Here is a 25,916-nt window from a genome sequence, read left to right on the forward strand (position 1 = left end):
TGCTGAATAACCATCATTTTCAGTTTTGTTCTTTTCCATTTATCTTGTTTTCTTCCATAGGAGGGCTGATTTTGTGTCTGCTGGTTTGCCTTTGCCTTCCAAATGCAACCTATTCTCCACCATTATCTTTTACATTTCTTAGTGTTAAAAATTCCTCTTCTGCAATTTTCTCTAGGGGTTTGAGTCCCTGAGTATGATTTCAGCCCTTCCTATCCTAATTTTTATTTTTTTCCATTTCTAGTTTGAGTTGTGCCATTTTGCTTTTCAATAGATTCTGCTATCTTTCAGTTTCTTCCTTTATCTTGTTTTATAGAGCACATTTTGTCTTTGGAAAGTGTATGGAGCACAATCTGTCTCATATCTCTTTCAGCAATTATTTACTGAATATTTTTACTGAGTAATTTACTGAATTATTTACAGGCCTGCTATGTCCCGGGAAGGTTCTGGGTACTGGGGTATATCCCAACCACTAAAGACATCTGCCCTTGTGCAGATCTGTCTAGCAGGAGGTGACACCCAATCAACAACATAATTAGTAAGTTACATAGTATACAAAATGAGGGGACTAGCAGTGAGTGAAAGGGAAGCCACTGTAGGGTTTAAGCAGGCCCCATTTCTGGGCTTTCATTAAAAACTCACCTGCAGACGGGAATACAAAGCAACCAGGTGGATCTTCCAACTCTCCTACGTGTAACGTGACTGGCTCTCTGGAAACATAAGAATGGTCATGCAAAAACATTCCATTTCTAAACTCAGTGCTAAGATTCATCAACAAGCTGTATAGAATAGACTTTTGGACTCTATGGGAGAAGGCGAGGGTGGGATGATCTGAGAGAACAGCATTGAAACATGTATATTATCAAGTGTGAAACAGATCACCAGCCCAGGTTGGATGCAGGAGACAAGTGCTTAGGGCTGGTGCACTGGGAAGACCCAGAGGGATGGGGTGGAGAGGGAGGCGAGTTCAGGATGGGGAACACATGGAAATCCATGGCTGATTCATGTCAATGTATGGCAAAAACCACTACAATATTGTAAAGTAATTAGCCTCCAACTAATATAAATAAATGAAAAAGATAATAATAAAAAAACAAGAACAAGCTGGTGAAGGCAACAGTCATGGCTTAATGTATAAACCCAATAAACCCAAGATGGCAGCCATGACCCTGAACTGCAGAAGTCCTCAAGTACTCTATGAGGGAGAACCAGAGTTACGTCATCCTTATGTATTCAGTGGCCATGAACATTCTGCAGAATGAAAATGTAATAACATACAATCTTGGTTGCAAAATTCTTTTTTGTAATAATAGCTATAAAGCCCAATATTTCTCCCATGGATTCTAAGAGATGCACTCTTAATGATTCATTTAAAATTTAAAAACCAAGGAAAAAAATAACCTCTCTTAGCAATAATAAGTGTCACTTTACAAAACTATCAGACCTATTTAAATCAGTAAGTTGAACTAAACCACATAGTTCTCTGTGGGTTGGATACCAGTCTGAAAATATTATGATAGCAGTTCTCAAAGTGGTGCCCTTGAAAAGGGGGTTTGTGAGGTCAACACTAATTTTATTAGAATACTAAGATATTATTTTCTTTTTAACTCTTAGTCTCTCATAAGTATACAGTGGGGTTTCCCAGAGGCTCCATGATATCTGATATCACACCAGAAAGATGCAGAGGCAGGTATGTGAATAAGCTACCTTTTATTAAGCCATGCATTAACTGTAAAATGATGTCTTCTTAATGATTTGTTTGAAAAGTTATTTTTCATAATAAACTATTATAGTAACATGTAATATACTTACTTTGCTTAAGTATCAAAATGTTTTAATTTTTTAATGCTTAAAATTTATTTTCCAGTACTAAAAATAGAAATGACCTATGTAAACAAAGGCTCTTTGGAATCCTCAGTGATATCTGTGAGTGCAAAGGGGTCCTGAGACCAAAAAGTTTGAGAATATTAGGAGGAAAGCCTTGGAAAAGGTCACGGCTGTGTTGTGTAGTCTTCAGTATCATGGTAAGGAGTCTGTTCTTGCTGCAGTAGGCAATGAGGAGCCTTTGAAGGTTTGGGGGCTGGAATATAGTCTGAGGTGTGCTTTAGGCAGAACAATTTGAAACTGATGCACAGAAGTGATTGGAACTTACAAGAGACTAGACATTTAAAACATCCACACTGAACACTGTAGAGGCTACCACAAAGGTACATGAGTGGTAAAATGGCTTTAAAAGCAGTGTGATGGGATGAATAATGACTATCAAATGTATCTGTCCAAATGCCAACAGCCTGTGAATGTTACCTTACATGGCACTACAGACTGCAGATGTGATCACATCAAGGGTCTTGAGATGGGGAGACTGTCCTGGAGTAGGTGGAGATACACCTACATTATCCAAATGGCATCACAAATCTCTTTACAGGAGGAAGGCAGGGGGGGTTTTTCACACAGAAGAGGGAGGGCGATGTGACCATCCCAGCAGAAGACTTGAGGATGCCACGCCAGAGGCTATGAAGACAGAGGAAGGAGCCACAAGGCAAAGAGTGCAAAGAATGAAGCGCTAGAGGCCCAGAAGCTCTAAAAGAGAAGGGGAAGGGAATGCATTAAACCCAAGGGCTTCTAAAAGGAGTGTAACCTTGCCAACATCCTGATTGTCCAGGTACCCAGAAGCAGAACACAGGAGTGGTTATAAGCCTGAGCTCAGAAGCAGGCTAGAACTGAGTTCAATTCTGGTTCCTTTATTTACAAGCTGTATGACCTTGGTAAATTGCTGGGCAAGCTGAGTCTTCATTTCTAACCTATATATGGGGATAATAATGCCTATATCATAGATTTGATTAGACAGACTAAATGAGATAAGTCAGAAACACCCAGATAATAGATGGCTGCAGATATTATTAACAGGATCAGTGAGTGTAATGTTACACACCCAGGTTAGAAGACAATCAAAACTTGTTTCTTTTAGGCTAAGAGAAAGCTGTATTTATAAAGTTTCAAGTTCACTGAATACTGACCAAACAGTAGGGACAGTAAGAAAGTATCTGCTTTAATTCATTCACGAACAAATATTTACTGAAAAGCAGGCAAAATGCTTGGTGCTAAAGATACAGTAATGAATAGGCCTTTCTTTGCCTAACTGGAATTTAAACACTAGAATTCATTTTCATATTCTATGATATAAAGAGGACTCTAATATCTCTATTCTTTCATAAGCAGTAAAAACAGAAAGATAAAAGTTTTTCCTGGCAGTCAGTAAACAGACCCCACAACTATAAGCAACTTGAGGACAGGGCCCATGTGTGTCTCCGCTGCTGTTACATCCCATGGGCCTAGCACAGAACTTGGCACATCACAGGCAGTGAACGATATTCGAATGAATGAATGAATGAATGAAAAATAGTAGTAAAGGGAACATTCGGAAAGTCAGGGGCTGGTCAGATGGTTTCTTACCTGCTAAAAGTTTCACTTGATTTGCTGCCTTCAGTGGATTCCCTTAATGAGTTGTTGCTTCTGTTGGCAGAGGGTGGGAGAAGTTAAAGACTATGTGATGTTATTTTAACTTAGTGATCAAACCAAATTGTTCCTCTGAATACTGCTTTTAGACAGATGCAGATTCAAAAGAGTGAGATTGGGGTGCTGGCTCTTCCCAGTGGAGAGAATGTATGCAGAGAAGTTTGAAGACAGAAGGACAAGGACCCTTCTGGGAATCAGGAGTAGTCCATCTTGGTCAGAGCTCAGTACAGGAGGAAAGCAGGCTGGCGACCAGCTAGGGAGATGCTTCCGTGTCAGTCTGAGAACCATGTGTTGAATGCAGCAGATGCTGGGAGCTACTGAAGACCTGCAGGCCATGCCTTCTGTGACTGAGTAACAAACTAATATTAGCTTTTCTCCTTTTTGGCTAAAGACAGTTCTCAGAAGTTGTTTTTGTTTAGGGGTTATGGATGTAATCTCTCTTTTTAATGGTTTTTTAATGCTCTTTTTAATGGTTTCATTTAAACATTCAGCTATTAGATTATTGATAAAAATAGGACTGTTTTCAGTAAGGTTCTTATAACCCTATATTGAGGCTGTTGCAACTTCCTTTGAGACCACCTTCTTCTCAAAAGTTATGTAAGCTATTATAACTGTAGGAAAAGTATTCCATTTTTGGAATGGCATACCACAGAAATATCTTCATCTGGGTAAACAGCAGCAAAAAAAAAAAAGCCTATTAAGTTGACTTCTAGAAAGTAAGTTACTTTAGTATATTTCACTGAAAACCTTTTTTGTTTCAGTTAAACACTACTAAGGCTTTCCATCAATTCCCATCTAAACTATCCAGACTTCCCAAATTATCTGGTCACATGTACAATTCTTAGGCAATTAATAAGATTCAGAATCTCAGATTCCTCTTACCTATGGCATATCTCTAATCTCAGGCTTGATTCAGTAATGCAATCTCTTACTCTATCATCTCTGTATAGATAAATGTAACTCTCAGTTGATTATACAAAGAATAATTTCCAGATTCTAATTTCTATTTTTAGAATAATCAATTGCTCATATGTATTTAACTCTTCTCTAATGCACAAGAGTAGATTTTAGGTCTCCAAGCAAGTTTTGCAAAGGGCTACCCATGGAGTTTGTCAACCTAGAAATGCTTTTGTTCCTGAAACTTTGAAAACTTCAGGCTGAGTTTAGGCTTTGGTGACAAGTCCATTTCTAGAATCACAGCAAATTAACATAAATTCTCTAAAGGCAGGGGCCAAATATATTCATGTTCAACAGAGTCCAATATAGTCAAGCACATTGGTAGCGGTTGAAGTGATGGAATTTGATCAGCGAAGTCATGGTAATCTTGTAGAATGATTAGTTCCGAAAGCCAGGGGCTCTAACGTTTACTTTGTTTACTTCCGAATTTGTCTCTTTGTCTCATAGGAGGCGGCAACTCAATCTATGTCAATGTAATCATTGGTCAAATGAGCTTAATAAATACTGCCCTAGCTTAGAAAGCATATTATAGAGTTACGACAAAAACCAAACTGCTCTGTTATCCACAATAGCCAAGACATGCAACAACTTAACTGTCCTTTGACAGACAAATGGATAAAGAAGATGTGGTACTACATACAGTGGAATACTACTCAGCCATCAAAAGAACAAAATAACGCCATCTGCAGCAACATGGATGCGACCAGAGATGATGATACTAAGTGAAACAAGTCAGAAAGAGAAAGACAAATACCACATGATATCACCTGTATTTGTAACCTAAACTATGACACAGATTAACCTATCTATGAAACAGAGGCAGAATGACAGACACAGAGAACAGACCAAGGGAGGGTGCCAAGGGAGAAGGAGGGTGGAAAAGGGAAGGAGCGTGAGTTTGGGGTTAGTAGACATAAGCGTTTATATATAAAATACATAAACAGCAAGGCCCTACTGTATAGCATACAGAGCTATATTCGATATCCCATGATAAGCCATAATGGAAAAGAATATTTAAAAAAGAATGTACATGTATCTATAAGTGAATCACTTTGCTATACAGCAGAAATTAAAACATTGTAAATCAACTATACTTCAATTTAAAAATTGAAAAAAAATAACTAAAATGCATGAGAACATTTTTTAAAAAGTACTCTGCACATATAAGTGTTCTTGGATGGAGTGACAAGGGGATGTTTCTGACGTGATTCAGAGAATGCAATGTTATGTTAGGTAACCAGACAATCACTAATATTTTACTACTACTATTAACAAGTATTATTAGTAAAATAGACAAATCCAATTAAGATTTTGCTACCTCAGGTTAATAAACACTATCTGAACATCTTAAAGAAACTGGAAATTGTTTACATATAAGTATTATGTCAGAGAGTATGATTTTGAGATATCTGCTATATAACCAGAAAACAAATGTTACAAAAGTGGGCTGTTATAATACTAACAACATATAATTAACGCTGTAATGCTAATAATATATATACTGTGCTAAGATGCTCTAAGTTAATTTAATAACAGCACACATTAAAATTTTAAAACACTATTTGATTTCTGTAAGTACATGAAGGCAGGCACTGGCTGGTAGACTGGTTGAATCACTTTTTGAATCTGACTTTATATTAATTTAAGTCACTGGCACGGATGCCTAGAGAGCCAAAGTTTTCCAATTAGTTTATATTTGAAGAGTATGCAGTTCTCAGGGTTCGAGTTTTGGCTCCACCACATGTGGCTGTAGGTAAGTCAACCTTTTAGAACTTGTGTTTTTCTTATTTTTAAAATGGGATAAATAAATCCTGCTCTGTCTTGCCTCAAACAGTTGCTGTGATAATCAAGTAACATGATGGATGTGAAATTTGCTGGGAACTATAAATTACTGTGTGAATGTAACTTTGGGTCACACCTTGCCCTGACTAATTTCTGAATAGAACAAATAATATTTTCTCTTGATATCAAGTAGTTTCACTTCTGCTAACTCCTCCACTTTCACATCATTTCTCCTGGTAGTGTCCAGATAGCCCTCAAAGTTAATGTACCCTCAACCTCCCATGAGGACACCGTGATGGCCAACCACCGCTGAGGGAGACTTCCCCACTCTGAAGCGCACTGGGTCTTACACAGCCACAAAGGAGACCCCCAGAGACGGCGCTCTCCCGTCTTCCTCGCTCTTGCCCAGAGGCACGGCTGGCTCCTCGTTGATCACACTTCTCAACTCCTGGAGAAGCTGTTTCAAGTCCCTCGTTGGATCTTCCTTTGCGTTAGGTTTCATAGAGTGCTGAATTAAAACAATTTACAAGACAAGGACACTTCGTTTTTTTCAGGTTTGAATGCCATTTCCTATTATAAAATTAATTCAACTGGTAAATTATGGAGGAGAAAAAGAGGAAATAAAAAACCTGTAATCTTACTACTCAGAGATAAATCAGTAATATCCAATCAACACAGTGCTATATCTAATTCATAAATGCATATACCTATTTATGGGCTTCCCAGGTGGTGCTAGTGGTAAAGAACCTGCCTGCCAATGCAGGAGACTTAAGAGCTGCAGGTTCAATTCCTGAGTCAGGAAGATCCCCTGGAGGAGAGCACGGCAACCCACTTCAGTATTCTTGCCTGAAGAATCCCACGGACAGAGGAGCCTGGCAGGCTCATAGGGTCACAAAGAGTCAGACATGACTGAAGTGACTTAGCATGCATGTGCATACCTATTTATACATATTTATACATAAACTAAACTATACAGGATTAACTATACACACCTATTCAAAAGTCTTTTCTTTTACAATTAGCAGGGACTTTATTTTTCAACATAATTAAGATTTATATAATTTTCACACAACAGTAGAATACAAATTCTATTCAAGTTCCCATAGACTATCAACTAGGAGACACTGGAACATATCCAGGGACATAAAACAAGGTGGAAAAATTTCATGGTCTAAAGGTATTGAAACTATAGAGTCTGTTCTCTTATCACTGTGGAATTATGGTTAGAAATCAATATCAAAAGGTATTTGAAAATAACCCACATATTTTCAAGTGCAATGTGACATTTACCAAGAGAGATCTTTGGTTTAGCCAAGAGATATCTTTTGATTTAGATCTTTAATAAAGCCATTGATTGAGCCTTTATTACTCTCAATAAAGTTAGAGGGCTGAAAAAACACAGAAGGTGATTACAGAGAAGAAAGCACTTAAAGGAGAAATTAATTTCAAAGATATTTCAAAAACCCTGTGCATGTAGAAATTAAATGTCCACTTTTAAATAATGGGTGTATCTAAGAAGCTGTAACAAGGAAAACTAGAAAATATTTGTAACAGAAAAAAGATGAAAAGAGAATTTACCAGAATTTGTTGCATATAGCTGAAGCTACTCAATGCAACTCCTTTTTCTTTTTTACAACATAGTGAAATCATTTAAAAAAAATTAATTGACAAACCATTAGCAAGACTCACTAAGAAACAAAGAGAGAAGAACCAAATTAACAAAATTAGAAATGAAAATGGAGAGATCACAACAGACAACACTGAAATACAAAGGATCATAAGAGACTACTACCAGCAGCTCTATGCCAATAAAATGGACAACTTGGATGAAATGGACAAATTCTTAGAAAAGTATAACTTTCCAAAACTGAACCAGGAAGAAATAGAAGATCTTAACAGACCCATCACAAGCAAGGAAATCGAAACTGTAATCAAAAATCTTCCAGCAAACAAAAGCCCAGGACCAGATGGCTTCACAGCTGAATTCTACCAAAAATTTAGAGAAGAGCTAACACCTATCTTACTCAAACTCTTCCAGAAAATTGCAGAGAAGGTAAACTTCCAAACTCATTCTATGAGGCCACCATCACCCTAATTCCAAAACCAGACAAAGATGCCACAAAAAAAGAAAACTACAGGCCAATATCACTGATGAACATAGATGCAAAAATCCTTAACAAAATTCTAGCAAACAGAATCCAACAACATATTAAAAAAATCATACACCACGACCAAGTGGGCTTTATCCCAGGAATGCAAGGATTCTTCAATATCCGCAAATCAATCAATGTAATACACCACATTAACAAATTGAAAGATAAAAACCATATGATTATCTCAATAGATGCAGAGAAAGCCTTTGACAAAATTCAACACTCATTTATGATTAAAACTCTCCAAAAAGCAGGAATAGAAGGAACATACCTCAACATTATAAAAGCCATATATGACAAACCCACAGCAAGCATCACCCTCAATGGTGAAAAATTGAAAGCATTCCCCCTGAAATCAGGAACAAGACAAGGGTGCCCACTGTCACCACTACTGTTCAACATAGTGTTGGAAGTTCTGGCCACAGCAATCAGAGCAGAAAAAGAAGTAAAAGGAATCCAGATAGGAAAAGAAGAAGTGAAACTCTCACTGTTTGCAGATGACATGATCCTCTACATAGAAAACCCTAAAGACTCTACCAGAAAATTACTAGAACTAATCAATGAATATAGTAAAGTTGCAGGATATAAAATTAACACACAGAAATCCCTTGCATTCCTATATACTAACAATGAAAAAACAGAAAGAGAAATTAAGGAAACAATACCATTCACCATTGCAACAAAAAGAATAAAATACTTAGGAGTATATCTACCTAAAGAAACAAAAGACCTATACATAGAAAACTATAAAACACTGATGAAAGAAATCAAAGAGGACACAAACCGATGGAGAAACATACCGTGTTCATGGATTGGAAGAATCAATATTGTCAAAATGGCTATTCTACCCAAAGCAATCTATAGATTCAATGCAATCCCTATCAAGCTACCAACGGTATTTTTCACAGAACTAGACCAAAGAATTTCACAATTTGTATGGAAATACAAAAAACCTCGAATAGCCAAAGTAATCTTGAGAAAGAAGAATGGAACTGGAGGAATCAACCTGCCTGACTTCAGACTCTACTACAAAGCCACAGTCATCAAGACAGTATGGTACTGGCACAAAGACAGAAATATAGATCAATGGAACAGAATAGAAAGCCCAGAGATAAATCCCACGAACCTATGGACACCTTATCTTTCGACAAAGGAGGCAAGGATATACAATGGAAAAAAGACAACCTCTTTAACAAGTGGTGCTGGGAAAACTGGTCAACCACTTGTAAAAGAATGAAACTAGAACACTTTCTAACACCATACACAAAAATAAACTCAAAATGGATTAAAGATCTAAATGTAAGACCAGAAACTATAAAACTCCTAGAGGAGAACATAGGCAAAACACTCTCCGACATAAATCACAGCAAGATCCTCTATGACCCACCTCCCAGAATATTGGAAATAAAAGCAAAACTAAACAAATGGGACCTAATGAAACTTAAAAGCTTTTGCACTACAAAGGAAACTATAAGTAAGGTGAAAAGACAGCCCTCAGATTGGGAGAAAATAATAGCAAATGAAGAAACAGACAAAGGATTAATCTCAAAAATATACAAGCAACTCCTGCAGCTCAATTCCAGAAAAATAAATGACCCAATCAAAAAATGGGCCAAAGAACTAAACAGACATTTCTCCAAAGAAGACATACAGATGGCTAACAAACACATGAAAAGATGCTCAACATCACTCATTATCAGAGAAATGCAAATCAAAACCACAATGAGGTACCATTACACGCCAGTCAGGATGGCTGCTATCCAAAAGTCTACAAGCAATAAATGCTGGAGAGGGTGTGGAGAAAAGGGAACCCTCTTACACTGTTGGTGGGAATGCAAACTAGTACAGCCGCTATGGAAAACAGTGTGGAGATTTCTTAAAAAACTGGAAATAGAACTGCCATATGACCCAGCAATCCCACTTCTGGGCATACACACTGAGGAAACCAGATCTGAAAGAGACACGTGCACCCCAATGTTCATCGCAGCACTGTTTATAATAGCCAGGACATGGAAGCAACCTAGATGCCCATCAGCAGATGAATGGATAAGGAAGCTGTGGTACATATACACCATGGAATATTACTCAGCCATTAAAAAGAATTCATTTGAATCAGTTCTAATGAGATGGATGAAACTGGAGCCCATTATACAGAGTGAAGTAAGCCAGAAAGATAAAGAACATTACAGCATACTAACACATATATATGGAATTTAGAAAGATGGTAACGATAACCCTATATGCAAAACAGAAAAAGAGACACAGAAATACAGAACAGACTTTTGAACTCTGTGGGAGAAGGTGAGGGTGGGATGTTTCAAAAGAACAGCATGTATACTATCTATGGTGAAACAGATCACCAGCCCAGGTGGGATGCATGAGACAAGTGCTCGGGCCTGGTGCACTGGGAAGACCCAGAGGAATCGGGTGGAGAGGGAGGTGGGAGGGGGGATCGGGATGGGGAATACGTGTAACTCTACGGCTGATTCATATCAATGTATGACAAAACCCACTGAAATGTTGTGAAGTAATTAGCCTCCAACTAATAAAAAAATAATAATAATAAAAAAATTTTTTAACTTTAACAATATGGTATAGACATCTTACCATGCCACTGAATATTTATAACTATATCCACGTAAAATAATTTCAATAATGTGTTAAGGGATGAACTAATTTTATATAGCTATAGAATTTCAGAAGTAAGGAACCCTCTAGCAATGAGTGAATCTAGCCCCCCCATCACCACTTTACTGATGAGGAAAGAGACATTCAATATTTTCAGACTATGTTAGTTGGAGAATAATATTAAAAGATTTTCAGGTAGCTAGTGTTCCTCAATGAATATTTATAATATAAAAAGAAGCACAGAGGTTCCCAATAGGCACAAAAAGAGAGGAAACCTAATAATAATCAGAGTTTTCCCTGGTGAGCAGGTGGACTTAGTTGGAGGATACTCATGGCTAGAGAGGCATCAAGCATCATAAAGGCATTTTAGCCAGAAGTGTCTGACCCAAGGTAGAGTTACACCTGCCAGACATACTGGTTGCTGAAGGATAAACATTGCAAAAGTTTAGGCTTTGCTTTTCTAGGGTCCATGCCAATCAAGTGTTGATGCTACTGGTATAACCCTCACACTGTGCTTCTCTTCCTATTCCCACTGATAAACCACATAAAATATCCAGTTGAAGATGTCAAGAGTTCTAACTAACTGAATGTGCGGTAAGTATGATTTTACCAGTTTACTGATGGTCATCTTACCGAGACATTACCATGATGAGTTCAGAGTTTCATAAATTAAGATTCCATTAAACTATTAAATTTTATTTCATTGATTTAAAATATACAAATATGTGAACCATTTTTTATAGCTTTTATTTTTTAGAGAAGTTTTAGGTTCACAGCAAAAATGAGTTGATGGTACAGAGATTTCCCATATACCGCACGTGCTGAACCAGTTTCTTAATAATGAATAAAAGCATTTGTTGCTAAGCAGATTCAGTTTCACCAAACACAGGCTTTGTTCTTGTCCTAGCCCTGGTGGACCTCATATCTGATGTGGAATAAAACTTCAGAAGACTTATCCTATTGCAATATTCAGTCATTTCAGTTCTAACCTTGAAATCTCAATATAACACCTGGGCCTTCATATCTTCTGCCCACTAGAAAGTTTACTTAATAAGTTTTGTTATTAAAAAATTTTAAGCCCAGGACACTTATTATAAATTATCAGTATAATAACATACAAACAAATTCATAAAGTTTATTTCATTATAACAAGAGAAATGCTTCTTTCAGTCTCCATTTCCTAATCTGTAAAAATGGGGAAAATAACTCTTACTTTATAAGGATGGCATAAGGAATGAGAAGTACTTAATGTATGCAAAGTAAGTATTTAAAAAGGCTGGTTTCCACCTCCTTCTCCCCCTTAGTGTAAAAACACATGAAGTACCTTATACGCTTCATAGTTACAGATTCAGAGTAACCAGAAAGGTTAATGTGACAATGTATATAGTGTGTTACTAGCAGGACAGAGTCATGAAGATGTCATCAGGGTTAGCTGTGCAGTCTAGCTATGAAGCTCCCCTTGATATACTGACAAACTGATTCTAAAGTGTATATGGGAAGGCAAAAACCTCAGAATAGGAAAGACAACAGTGAAGGTGAACAAAATTGGAGAACTGACATATCCCAAGTTCAAGATTTACTGTAATAAGACAGTGCGGTACTGGTAAAAGAACAGACAAACAGACTGATGGGACAGAATAAAATAAAGATCCCAGGAACAGTCCCATACAAATATAGGCAACTGGTTTTCAACAAAGGAGCAAAGGTATTTCAGTAGAGAAAAAGCAGTATTTTCAACAAATGGAACTGGAACAACTGGCCATTCACACGCATTAAAAAAATGAATCTAGATGCAGACCTTATATCTTTCACAAAAATTAACTCAAAGTGAATCACGGACCTAAACATAAAATTCCAGACTATAAAATAGAGGATAATACAGGAGAAAATTTAGATGATTTGGGGATTCATGATGACTTTTTAGATACAAATCAAAAGTATGACCCATGAAAGAAAAGCATCAGTAAGAAAAAAAAAAAAGAAAAGTATCAGTAAGTTGGACTTCTTAACCTTAAAAAATTTTCCTTGCAAAAGATAGTTTAAACAAAAAATGGAAACAAAAATCACAGACTGGCAGAAAATCTTTTCAAAACACATAAGTGACAAAAGACTGGTAGCTAAAATATACCTCCAAAAAGAACCTTTTAAAACTCAACAGTAGGAAAAAATTTTAAACACCCATTAAAAAACGGGCAAATGTTTGGAACAGACATGTCACTATAAAAAAATATGTAGAAGGCAAATAAGCATAAGAAAATATGCTCAACATCATATTTCATTAAGGAATTTCAAATTAAAACTATAAGATATCATACTACACTCCAATTAGAACGGCTAAAATCCGAACACTGACACCACCAAACGTTGACAAGGTTGGGAGCACCAGGAACTCTCATTCACTGCTGGTGAGACTGCAAAATGGTGCAGTCACTTTGAAAGACAGTTTGGTAGTTTCTCACAAAGTTAACATGCTCGTACTATAAAATCCAGCAACCATGCTCTGTAGCATTTACCTAACAGAGTTGAAAACTTATGTCTATGCAAAACCTGCACACAGATGTTTATAGCAGGTTTATTCGTAACTTGCCAAAACTTGGAAGTAATCAAGATATCCTTCAAAAAGTGACTGGACAAACTGTGGTACATCCATACTATGAAATATTATTCAGTAAAAAAAGAAATTTAATTATTAAAGGATGAAAAGATATGAAACAATCTTGCAAGCATATTGCTAAGTGAAAGAAGCCAATCTGAAAAGACTATAACTAGATGACTCTGGTTAGATGACATTCTGGAAAAGACAAAAATATGAAGACAGTAAAAAGATCACTGGTTGCTAGGGGTTCAGGGGAAGGGAGCAACAGACGAAAAGGTGAAGCACAGGGCATTTTTTGAGCAGTTAAACTATTCTGCATAGTACTGTAATGGTGGATACATATCATCATACATATGTAAAAATGCACAAAACGTACAATATGAGGTGCATGTGATGTTCAGTAGTGTCTGACTCTTTGCGTTCCTTTGCGTAGCCTGCCAGGCTCCTCTGTCCACAGCATTTTTCAGGCAAGAATGCTGGCGTGGATAGCCATTTCCTACTCCAGGGGATCTTCCCGACCCAGCAATCAAACTCACGTCTCCTGTGTCACCTGCATTGCAGGCAGGTTCCTTACCCACTGAGCCCTCAGGGAAGCCCCACAGTGAGCCCCAGTGAAAATTATAGACTTTAGTTAATAACAACGTATCGATATTGGTTTAACAATTATAACAAATGTACCACACGAATGTAACATGCTGGTAACAGAGGAAGCTGGGGGGAGAGAGGAGGACAGTAAAGAGAATCTATGGGAGCTCTCTATATTTTCTGCTCAATTTTCTGTATGGCTAAAATCACTCTAAAAAAAGTCTATTAATTTTAAAACAAAAAGAAATCCGTGAACTTTGAAAGTAAAAATGACAACATAAAGTCATATCAATCTATATGTTTATCAGTAAGGTGTGATAGAAGAGTGGCCATTATACCATACCCTTCCCATCACCATTTGACCATTCTATACACAAAATTGCTTGTTTTAGCTTTAATATGCAATAATTATTAACTGATTATAAATGAGCTTGAACATTTTTCATGTTTATGGACCATATGCATTTCTTATATGAATTTTATATACATGTTTTTTCTATACTTTCCTTTTAGAATATATGCTATCTTTAGCCAGGTATGTAAAAACTCTTTATATTTTATATTAACCCTTTGTTTACTAGAAATATTTTTCTAGTTTGTGATTTCACTTTAGTTTATGGTGGCTTCTGATTTAAGTATCATTTACTCAAAATAGTCAATTATTCCTTTTCATGTCTGTAAATCTTATAATACTTTCACTTGTAATACTTTTCATTAAAAAGTTTATTTTTAACACTTTATTGTTTGATTTATATGGAACAAATTTTGATTTATAACATGAACAAAATACACTTAAAAAATTAGAAAATAGCTAGGAGATGAATGATTTAAAAACATTCTTTACATATGACTGGCTGGTTATGTATGGCTGGTTATGACTATCTTGTCTGGCTGGTAAAGAAACAGCTACATACAAGTTCTTCATAAGGTTACTGGAACCCATCAAAGAATCTTGCTCTCCCTCATTTCAATCCTTTGACCCTTAGGATATACATTAAGGCTATTTCGAGGGGACATACATTTTCAGGTTAAAACTTATACAAGCTTTTTGACTTCAAGGGATGAATATGAGCTTATACTGTCATTGTTAAACTTAAGGTTTATTCTGTGATTTGATTAGCCTCCTATTACATTTTGACTTTGAAACTGTCTTATGTCAGACTTGTTTGCAAAATAACTTGCAAATTATATCTCAAATGCACCTCCATCTTCTCCAAATACTGTTCTCTCCAATGGCCTTGAGTCCATTGTAGGCAAACATGAGTTATAACTTAAGATAAGTAATGTCTAGGAGAGTGTGTGCTTCTCAACACCTTCTATCTCCACTCTCCAAAGACAGAAGATAAATGAAAAAGCTAAAAATAAAAGCTTGATCTCATTCAGTTTGAATTAGACTATTCTATTTTAAGAATGCCTGACCAAATCCATCTCCTATAATACTTATATTCCTGTCAGAAGATTGTAATAAAAATGGAATATGAATATACTATTTAGAATATAAATATATTATTTATATTGTATATTAAAAATGGGTGAATAGGAAACCAAAGTTATATAAAGTCTTACTGAAAATCTTGCTCACATCACGGATACTTCAGTGACAAAGATCAAGCACAGCTAGCACAAATTACAGTGCGTGTGTATGGAATCTGATATAGAAATAAAATAAATTACATTATCCTGGAATTACTCTATTTTAAATGCTAAAATAATCTTTATCTACAACTTTAATCTACAATGCTTCTGTGTCAGGCTACCAATTATGTGTGTGTATCTGTGTATGTATGTATATACACACAAATACATACACACATGTTCTTGGTTTCTCAGCTTAGATCAATCAGATAATAAAATGTTTCCAATTCTACCATTTTCTCTTCTATTATTAATAACACTAGGGCAATCAATTGGATAATTTTTAATGTCTTTGGACCTCTGAAAGGGTATAATCCTCAGTCACAACGACCTAATGAAATACACAATTAGTTCAGGTAGAGTATTTATTTATAGCATCATCTATTTATTTTTTTATAAATAGCATTCAACAGTGTGGTGTACATAATCAGTACAGCAAACTAATTAAGACGACAAATTCTAGACTCAGGCCATCTTGGTTAAGTTTTGGCACAACTGTGTTTTTGGAGTGTGAACTCTGTATAACTCATTTAGCTTCTCCAAGCCTTAGTTTCTTTCTTTGAAAAATTGTTGTAACAATAGCATTTATCTCATATGGGTAGTTATGAGGAATAAATTATATAATCTATAGAAAGAATATCATATAGTGCCTGGTGTTCAATAAATAATGACTATTATTAGATTCATGGAACAAGAAGACTAAAATGAAATGAAATAAAGGGGTAATGCAGAACAATTCATGCAGTGATATTCTACTTTTGTTCTACTTTTAAACATTAGACTTGGCATTTATTCCATTTATTTCAGTGTCACTAAAATGACACTAAAGAAATTAACAAGGATAAAGAGGAAAAGAGATAATACTAGATGAGTAATGATGATAAAATTTGGGGAGATGAAAAGCAAATGGGTAATTCACAGCTAATTCAGTGCAGCAAAAAAGCTAACACATTAAGGACCTGCACAGAAGTAGCCAAGAAACAGTGACCTGCTCTGGATCAGAGTATACCAGCAAGAAAGATTCAAGTAATGGAGGCCTCATGCATTTCTGAAGGTCAGGGCAAGGCACAGGGCAGCAAAAATGGGAGCACTGGCTAAAAGCTTATGGCAGAAGCTGTGAGAATACCAGATGTTCTCCCCATGCTGGGTAATAATTCATTCTTTTCCTCTAAATAAAATTAGAGGCTTAATCACTGGATGAGGCTGGACCAAAGGAATTTAAACTCTAAGAGGAAACCTGGCATGGTAGAAGTCAGGCTGCAAACTGAAAATATAAGCACAATAACATAAGGCTGCACAGATACACATGTACCCCAGGCTCCCTGGCCCACTCACCTCTTCAGAACACTAGCAGACAGATCTATATCAACAAGTCAGTAGTAAGAGATTCACTCTGTAGTGGGACTGACAGGACCAAGAAAAAAGTAAGATAGTTTTTGGGTCCCTCAGTTAAAAAGTAATACCTAACCATCTACTAGTTGACAAATCCTGTGAACCTTACCAAGTGCTTTTAATTAGTTTTTTAGGGCCTCAATTTTAAATATTAATGGATGGCTAGTGATGAGCAGACAGTGAAGGAAAAAGCTCCAACATGAAAGACAGACATCAAAACAAACAGAAAAAAATAAATTTGAAGAAACAGCAATGATTCAGCTAACAGAAGAGATTACTGAAAGACTGAAATTAATAGCCTTAAATGGAAATGAGAAAGTACTGCTGCATCCACTAAAGAACATAAAACTATATAAAGAGAAGATTTTAAAAACAAAAAGTCTCCTGGAAATTAAAAAAAAAAAATGATATTCAGAAAAAAAAATTCAATAGGTATTTGGAAGACAGAGTTGAGGAGTCTTCCCAAAAGTTGGGAATAAAATACAAGATAGAAATTGAAAGCCAAAATTAAAGAAGACTGGAGACTAAATCCAGGAAGCCTAATAGGTGACTTAACAGGAATTCCAGAAAGAACTGTAAAAATGGAGGGAGAAAAGTGATCAAATAAATAATACAAGAGAATTGCTGAGAGGAAAGAACATAAGAGCACCTATACAGTGAAGGGAAAAAGATCCTCAGCAGAGATCACCCTGAAATGAATACTAGGGATAAAGAAAGGACTCCAAAAGCTTCGAGAAACAAACAGGTCACATACACAGGCGCTGGAATCAAAACAGCAAAACAGCAGCAGCATTTTGTGTATCAATCAAGTATAAATGAAGAACAAAGGTATTTTCAGACATGCAAGGTTTTAAAACAATGAATGGAATGCACCCTTTCACAGGAAACTCCTGCATTATACAATCCCCGCCAAATGCTGGTGAGGCTGTGGGCCAAGAGGGACTCACACTCGCTGCCGGTGGGAGTGCAAAACGGTACAGCCACCCTGGAAGACAGTTTGGTAATTTCTTACAAAACTAAACAGATTCTTACCATATGACCCAGCAATCATGCTATCTATATCTGCCCAAGAAGTGAGTAAGTGTTAGTCGCCCAGTCGTGCCCGACTCTTTGCGAACCCATGGACTGCAGCCCACTAGGCTCTTCTGTCCATGAGATTTCCCAGGCAAGAATACTGGAGTGGGTAGCCATTTCCTTCTCCAGAAGATTTTCCCGACCCAGGGATCGAACCCAGGTTTCCTGCTCTGCAAGCAGATTCTTTACCGACTGAGCTACACACAAGAAGTCTGTATTTGCCCAACAAAGTTTAAAACATATCTACACAAAAAACTGCACATGGATGTTGACAGCAGTTCTATTAATAATTATCAAACCTTGGAAGCAACCAGAGTATCCTCCAGTAGATGAACACATAAACTGTGGTACAATGGATTACCATTCCATGCTAAAAATAAATGACTATCAAGCCATGAAGAGACATGGGGAAAGCTTAAATGTGCATTGCTTAAGTGAAAGAAGCCAATCTGAAAAGACAACATATGGCATGATTCCAACTCATAGGCATTCTGGAAACAGTAAAACTAGGAGATAATAAAAGATCAGTGGTTGCCAGGGGTGGAAGGAGGGTAAGGATCAATAGGCAGAGCATAGAGAATTTTAGGATAGGAAAGTGAAAATACTGTGTATGATATAATAATAATGGATATGTATCAGTAATGACACATTTATAAACACTGGTACAAATCCATAGCATGTACCACACCAAGAACAAACCCCAAGGTAAGCCATGAACTTGGGGTGATTATGATGTGTCTATGTAGGTTCATCCTTGATAACACATGTATCATTACAGAGAATGATGCTGATAATGGGGACGCTGTGCATGTGTGAGGGCAAGAGGTATATGGGCAATCTCTGTATCCTCCTTTCAAATTTGGTGTGAATCTAAAACTGCTCTAAAAAATAAAGTCTTGAAAAAAAGGAAGCAAAAAAACCAGACAAAAATATGACTAGAAATCAAGAGAAACAATGGTTACAATTGGGATTCAATTCAGGGGATTCAAACAATGGAGCTATAATACAGCAATTAAAAAAGTAACGTTATCTAATAGTACAAGTTTCAGAAGTAAACAAGAGAATGGGGTAGAAAAACATAATCAAAAATATAAAAGATACAAATTTCCCCAAATCAATGAAAGATATCAATCCATACATCCAGGGGGATCAGTGACCCACAAGAGATATAAAGAATATAGGTAGGCACATCACAGTCAAACTGCTTAAACCAAAATCTTCACAGTGGTCAGAGAAAAAAATTACCTTCAAAAAAGCAACAGTAAGAGTTAAAACTGTACCCAGTATTTTATCAGTACAATGAATTCATTCATCCATTAGACAAATATGTACTGAATATCTACCACATGCTAGATACTCTTCTAGGTACTCAGAACACATCAGTGAACAGAACAAAGAATGTATATTACATTTAATATGTAAAATTATATAATAAACATTCATAATAACATTTTTAAGGGAAGAAATTAATTGTATAAAACAGGCTTAACAATCTACTCAGAAAATATACTTCATTATTGCTGTTAGAATAACTCAAATTTTTAATTTAAAATAGACTCATGACTAGTACTTTTTCAGTGATGGATGAGATTCTTTATAATCAAGTATAGTCTATGTATTAAAGAGCCTATCTTACTAGGCTGGCTTTTAGGTAATGAAAAGTCATGAAATTTTAGAGCTGATCTTCTAGAAAACCCTAGAGATGATCCATAGTCCAGACTCCTCATTAGAGATGAAAAGGCACAGTATTATTTAACTCAATTTCCAAGGTCACACAAAGAAGTTAGAGACACATCCTAAGCCCCAGTGACTCCTGGTCAAATATGCTTTGTTGCTGTTCTTTGTTTGTTGTTTAGTTCATGGAGAGAAGGATTTAATTTAATTTTTATTAATGTAACATGCATATAGTTTTAAAAGTAAAATGATTTATGACACTTAAAACAAAACGCAGCAATTTTCTTCCCTTCCTCTGCCCACCTCCAATTTCCAGTCTCCAGAGAGAACCATGCTTAACTTCTAATATTAATAATACTGGGCTTCCCTTGTAGCTCAGTTGGTAAAGAATCTGCTTGCAATGCAGAAGACCCAGGTTTGAATCCTGGGTTGGGAAGATCCCCTGGAAAAGGAAATGGTAATCCACTCCAGTACTCTTGCCTGGGGAGTCCTATGGACAGAGGAGGCTGGTGGGCTATAGTCCACAGGGTCACAAGAGGCGGACACGACTTAGTGACTAAACCACCAACCACTACCACCATTAGTAATATTCTTTTGTTTGATAGAATGTTATTGTGTGACAGCTTATCAGTCATATACCTTGTGTATGTGAAAGGAGTCCATTTCAACTTGTTCACTCTGAAGTGCATGTTTTATATTCAATGCACAGGCAGAATAACTGGTAGGCTACCAGTGACCTTGTTGCTATACACACAATAGGACTAGTAATTAATGAAACAGACTTTCATGAGTGATTCAGGAAATATGTCTCATTTCTTTAGAGTTGGAGTTGAATACTGGCTGCAAGGGATTAGTGGTACAATAATTACATATAATTTCAGAGAAGGGAAAATCTGAATTTTATACTGCGCATATTTTTCCTAAGCTTTAATAGTACAAAAGGTTAAACTAAAAAAATTTCAAACTAATATTTTAACTAAAGAGAATAACAATTTTAACATTAATAAAATCTTTATGATTATAAATAAGTCCACATATAGGTCGTGAAGAGACAATATACAGCAAATCATTTTCATCTTAGTAGAGTACTACAATACAAATAATTTGCCTTTGGCATTTGAAGTGATGCTTATTTTAGCCATCTCAACATTGGCTTTGTAAACTGAATACTTATAATAGAAAAAAATCACACACAGGTTATTTCTTTAATAATTACTGTTTATATTAATATCACTGAGTATTTCATGTTTTGTTTTTTCCCAGAGAAAATATCAAACAAGAAAGAAAAATCTTTTTGTTCACCTGGTCTGTATACATTTAAATTCTAAAAACTGAAAGTGTCATAATTATAGGTTTTTTTAAAAATGAAATTCTTCTCAACTTAAAATTGTTTACATATTATGCCATTTGCATCACAAACTATAAGACAAGTGACTTACATGAGACAGGAAGCTGGCTGTAGACTGGGAAGATGGAGCATTGGAGTGAGCACGCGCAGCAGATGACGGCTGCAGAAGGCGCGGTTTCACAGCAGGATTTGAGGTGTATCCAGGGCCCTGCAGTTCCTGGAAGATGGTATACACGTGAGCAAAATAACTGTCAACCTACAGCTGGAATTGTGAAATCAAAATGCATTTTTGCAAATAAATTTCAGTCTTTCATGTTGAACCCCTACAAAGTTTGAAGCCAAAGTATTAAGTAAGATGCATGTTATTCTTTGGGGACTCATCTTGGGCTTAGCAAGAGGCCTTCACACTTGTGAATGATGTAAGCATTCCAGGTGGGAAATGGCATCTCCAATCAAAGTCTACTACAACTGGTTTTACCTCTGCCAAACACTCCACACCAGCTCTGACATACTACTGAGAAGGTTCCTCTCCAACTATGGGAAGGTACCCAGTATTGCGACTTTGAAGTATGTCTGCAATTTTAAAATATGTTCGAAAAACAAATATATTCCAGTGGAAAATGTATTATTTTTAAAGCACACCTGATTTGTCATGCAAATTACCTCATTTGTGCTATTCTCCAAACAAGCCAAACATGTCTGACCTCCTCCTGTATGCAAACCTCTGCTCCCCAAGATAAGTACTTCTGTGTTTCCCTCACTCAATATAAGCCTAACATAAAGCATGATGCTTCAACGTGTTACTATATAGGAAAAGGATAGGGAGAGCAGGTACAATGTAAAGATTTTATAATTGCTAATATCAGATAATGTTAAAAGTACACTTGAAAGCGTCTAAGATACATGAAGAAAACCTAAAAGTATACCAAACCAAGGCTTAAGTTTTGCTTAAATTACTATTTAATGAAAACAAAAGACCTTACTTTTACATCCAACGTGTGTTGAAGTTTTAGGCGCACAGATTCTTGTTCCTGACGCTGTATTATATCTTGACATTCTGCAAACTGCAAAGATGCCTACAATCAAGCAACCACATGTGGTTTATCCTCCATTCTTTGTGCGATTTTATTTTATTAATGTATACGTGCAGAGTCACCATCTCTTCAAGGAAACTGCCCCCCATTCCTAGCATAGTGTATTACATTTATCTATTTACTTATCTGTTTTATTCAGAAAACTGAGAGTTATTGGAGGTCATGTCTTTGTAGTCCCAGCATCTATATGGCATTTAGTAGGTAAAAGTGAAAGTGAAGTTGCTCAGTCGTGTCCAACTCTTTGCAACCCCATGGACCCTACCAGGCTTCTCTGTCCATGGGATTTTCCAAGCAAGTGCACTGGAGTGGGTTGCCATTTCTTTCTCCAGGGGATCTTCCTGTCCCAGGGATCGAACCCAGGTCTCCCACACTGTAGGCAGACACTTTACCCTCTGAGCCAGCAGGGAAGCCGCAAAAGAATGAATGAACTAAGGATGAAATGAGCAAAAAGTTTTAGCAATGGTAAAAATATCTGCATAAAGATAACCACAACTGAAATTCGTTGAGCCCATATATCATGTTCTAAGACCTAAGTTTGCACAGATGGGAACACAGACCATGTTCTGTCACCACGGAGGCTCTGATGTCTGAAGAAGCAAGGACTAGTTTCGGTATACAGTATTTTCAGATTTCCAGAGTTTTCAGGTGACACAAAGAGAGATTACTCCTCTACGATATATGGCAAGGACAAATGTAGTGTCATCACTGATCTTCTCAGTCATTTAGCTGCATTCTCTACCTGCACTTTCTGAACTCCACAAAGTGCCACACATCAGCATTACTTTGTCTTTTTATTGATATTATTAACAGACTGTATTCTACCAAGTATTGAAGTCCTTCTTTGAAGGTAAATTAGACTGGTGGTATTTTAAATTATTCAGGTCACAAAGGGTATCAGAAGCATTTCACATCTTGTATCTTACTGCGCTTATGTTCATGTTAGCCAAAAAAAAAAAAAGATAATTTTGTCAAAAGTATGCATCATGACTTGTTCTTAAAGTTCAGCCTTCTCTATAGGATATAGTTCTTCCTTGTGTGAGGTGACTGGGACACAATCCAATTTGACAGATTTGGTGTCTATCAACATGGAGCTTCCCTTTTTAGTTGTTAACTACTGTATATATTTAGTTAATAACCACCTTATCAAGAGCAACTTCCATATTAGCAACCTTTTCTTTCAATCGGCGCTCCTGAGATCGCAGGACTTCTAGTTCTCCAGCCATCTTGTTTTTCTCTGTTGCAACAGTACTCAATTCCTGGCTTAATTTTGTCTTCTCTTCTTTTAGAAAATGTTTTTCCTACAATTATACAGGAGCAAATATCAGAAATGATACAGTGATGTAGATGCTAAAGCACACACACATCATTTCTCTTATCCTAGATTTGTTCTTTTTTATTCTTCCATTATTTGCCTATTTAGAACTTAAGGCAAGAGCGGAGAAAAAAGTGGGAAAGAACAAAGACACAGGAAATAAGTTCATGTAATGAGTGTGCATGCATTCAGTCAAGTCTGACTCTTTGTGACCCCATGGACTGTAGCCTGCCAGGCTCCTCTGACCATGGGATTTTCCCAAGCAAGAAATACTGGAGTGGGTTGCCATCTCCTTCTCCCAGGATCTTCCTGACCCAGGGATCGAATCCGCGTATCTGATGTCTCCTACACTGCAGGCAAATTCTTTACCACTAAGCTACCAGGGAAGACCGGTGAGAGGTATAACAAATGTATGTGCATATTTGTCAGTATTTAGTCTCATTCTGAAAAAGCATTTCAGCATTTTGGGAAGGGGGAAAGCAACTGCTTTAGTTGCCCTCGTTTTCTACGTATGCTGTTAACCTTCTCTTTGGCATTATGGTCAGTTCTATTGTAATTCTTCTTCTGAAAGTGCAAGTCTGTTCCAAAGTGGCTGATGTATCAGGGAATATTTGAGCACAACACAGACTTCACATTTACTAATGCATGGTTTCCTCTGTGAGAAATACTAGATCAGTGCAGAAAACAGCACCCAGCTAAGGAGAGTCACAAACATACACACTCTTGAAACAATTAGCTCCCTCGGTTTACCTTGTGTTATGAGCCACATCCTATGTCACAGAAATACCTACCTTCTACCCCTTCTTAACAACTATCACACCGCAATTCTTCAATGCACACGTTCACAAGCAAACTTCAGGTCATTTTTAAGATAAAGGGCCATTCTAACTGTAGTATTTATGTGTCTCTTAAACATTTAACGTGTAAAACTGTGCTACCACTTTCATTAGGTCCCTACTTCTCTTTTGTCACTGATGAAGTCCGCCAGTGTCGAGCTCCTACCCCCACCACTCCCACAAGTCCCGTGGTGGTTTCTGTTGCACAATTTTGCATAGAGTGGTTTTAGGAACACATTTGTCACATTAGAGTGGAACTGAGTATGCTCTGCTTATAGTCACTCTGTCTCTACCACGAGTATCTTCTTGCAGTTAAATTACTAGCTCTTGGACCGCTGCATGTAAGAAAATGAAATCAGAACACTTTAACAGCACACATAAAAATACACGCAGAATGGGTTAAGGACCTAAATGTAAGACTGGACCCTATAAAACATCCGCAGAACACCCTGACCTAAATCACAGCAATATCCTTTTCCATCTATCTCCCAGAGTAATGGAAATTAAAACAAATTAAAACTCCAAAGGAATTAAATGAATGGGACCTAATTAAACCCAAAAGTTTTTGCACAGCAAAGGAAATCATAAACAAAATGAAAAAACAACCCACAGAATGGAAGAAAAGATTTGCAAATGATGCAATTGACAAAAGATTAGTCTCAAAAATTTACAAATAGCTCATGTGGCTTAATATCATAAAAACAAACAATCCAATCAAAAAATGGGCAGAAGACCTAAACAGACTTTTCTCCAGAAAGGACATATAGGTGGCAAGAGGCACATGAAAAGATGTTCAACATCGTTAATTAATAGAGAAATGCAAATCAAAACTATGATGATGTAATACCTCACACCAGTCAGATTGGCCATCATCAAAAAATCCACAAACAATAAATGCCTTAGAAGGTGTGGAAAAAAGGGAATCCACCTACACTCTTGGTGGGAGTGTAAACTGGTAATTGCCACTATGGAAAACAATATGGAGGTTCCTTAAAAAAACTAAAATTAGAGTTATTACATGATTCAGCAATCCCACTCCTGGGCATATATGCAGAGAAAACCATGGTTTGAAAGGATACATGGAACTCAGTGTTCACTGCAGCACTGATTTACAATAGCGAAGATACGGAAGTAATCTAAACATCCATCAAGAGATGGATGGATAAAGAAGATGTGATATATATATATACGTGATGGAATATTACTCAGCCATTAAAAAGAATGAAATAATGCCATTTGCAGCAACATGGATGGACCTGGAGATAATCATACTAAGTGAAGTAAGTCAGAGAAAAACACATGTTGTACGATATCACTTATATGTGGATTATTTAAAA

The 25,916-nt window shown here is 36.6% G+C and overlaps 1 protein-coding gene across 13 annotated transcripts in view; it reads right to left on the reverse strand.

The window, feature by feature from the left end:
* Positions 1-25,916, reverse strand: part of CCDC158 (coiled-coil domain containing 158) — a 78,915-nt gene that overhangs the window by 9,909 nt on the left and 43,090 nt on the right. For 9 of the 13 annotated variants that reach the window (XM_043448111.1, XM_043448112.1, XM_043448122.1 and 6 more), the window contains 6 exons: positions 23,571-23,729; positions 22,321-22,413; positions 21,429-21,554; positions 6,603-6,760; positions 3,451-3,510; positions 640-707 (listed from right to left, as the gene is read on the reverse strand). In XM_043448111.1, coding sequence (XP_043304046.1) covers positions 640-707; positions 3,451-3,510; positions 6,603-6,760; positions 21,429-21,554; positions 22,321-22,413; positions 23,571-23,729 — 664 coding nt within the window. The remainder of the gene's footprint in view (positions 1-639; positions 708-3,450; positions 3,511-6,602; positions 6,761-21,428; positions 21,555-22,320; positions 22,414-23,570; positions 23,730-25,916) is intronic. The other 4 variants (XM_043448117.1, XM_043448118.1, XM_043448116.1 and 1 more) reach the window with 3 other exon arrangements.

The sequence above is a fragment of the Cervus canadensis genome, chromosome 26 (assembly GCF_019320065.1).
Source record: "Cervus canadensis isolate Bull #8, Minnesota chromosome 26, ASM1932006v1, whole genome shotgun sequence".
Taxonomy (NCBI): domain Eukaryota; kingdom Metazoa; phylum Chordata; class Mammalia; order Artiodactyla; family Cervidae; genus Cervus; species Cervus canadensis.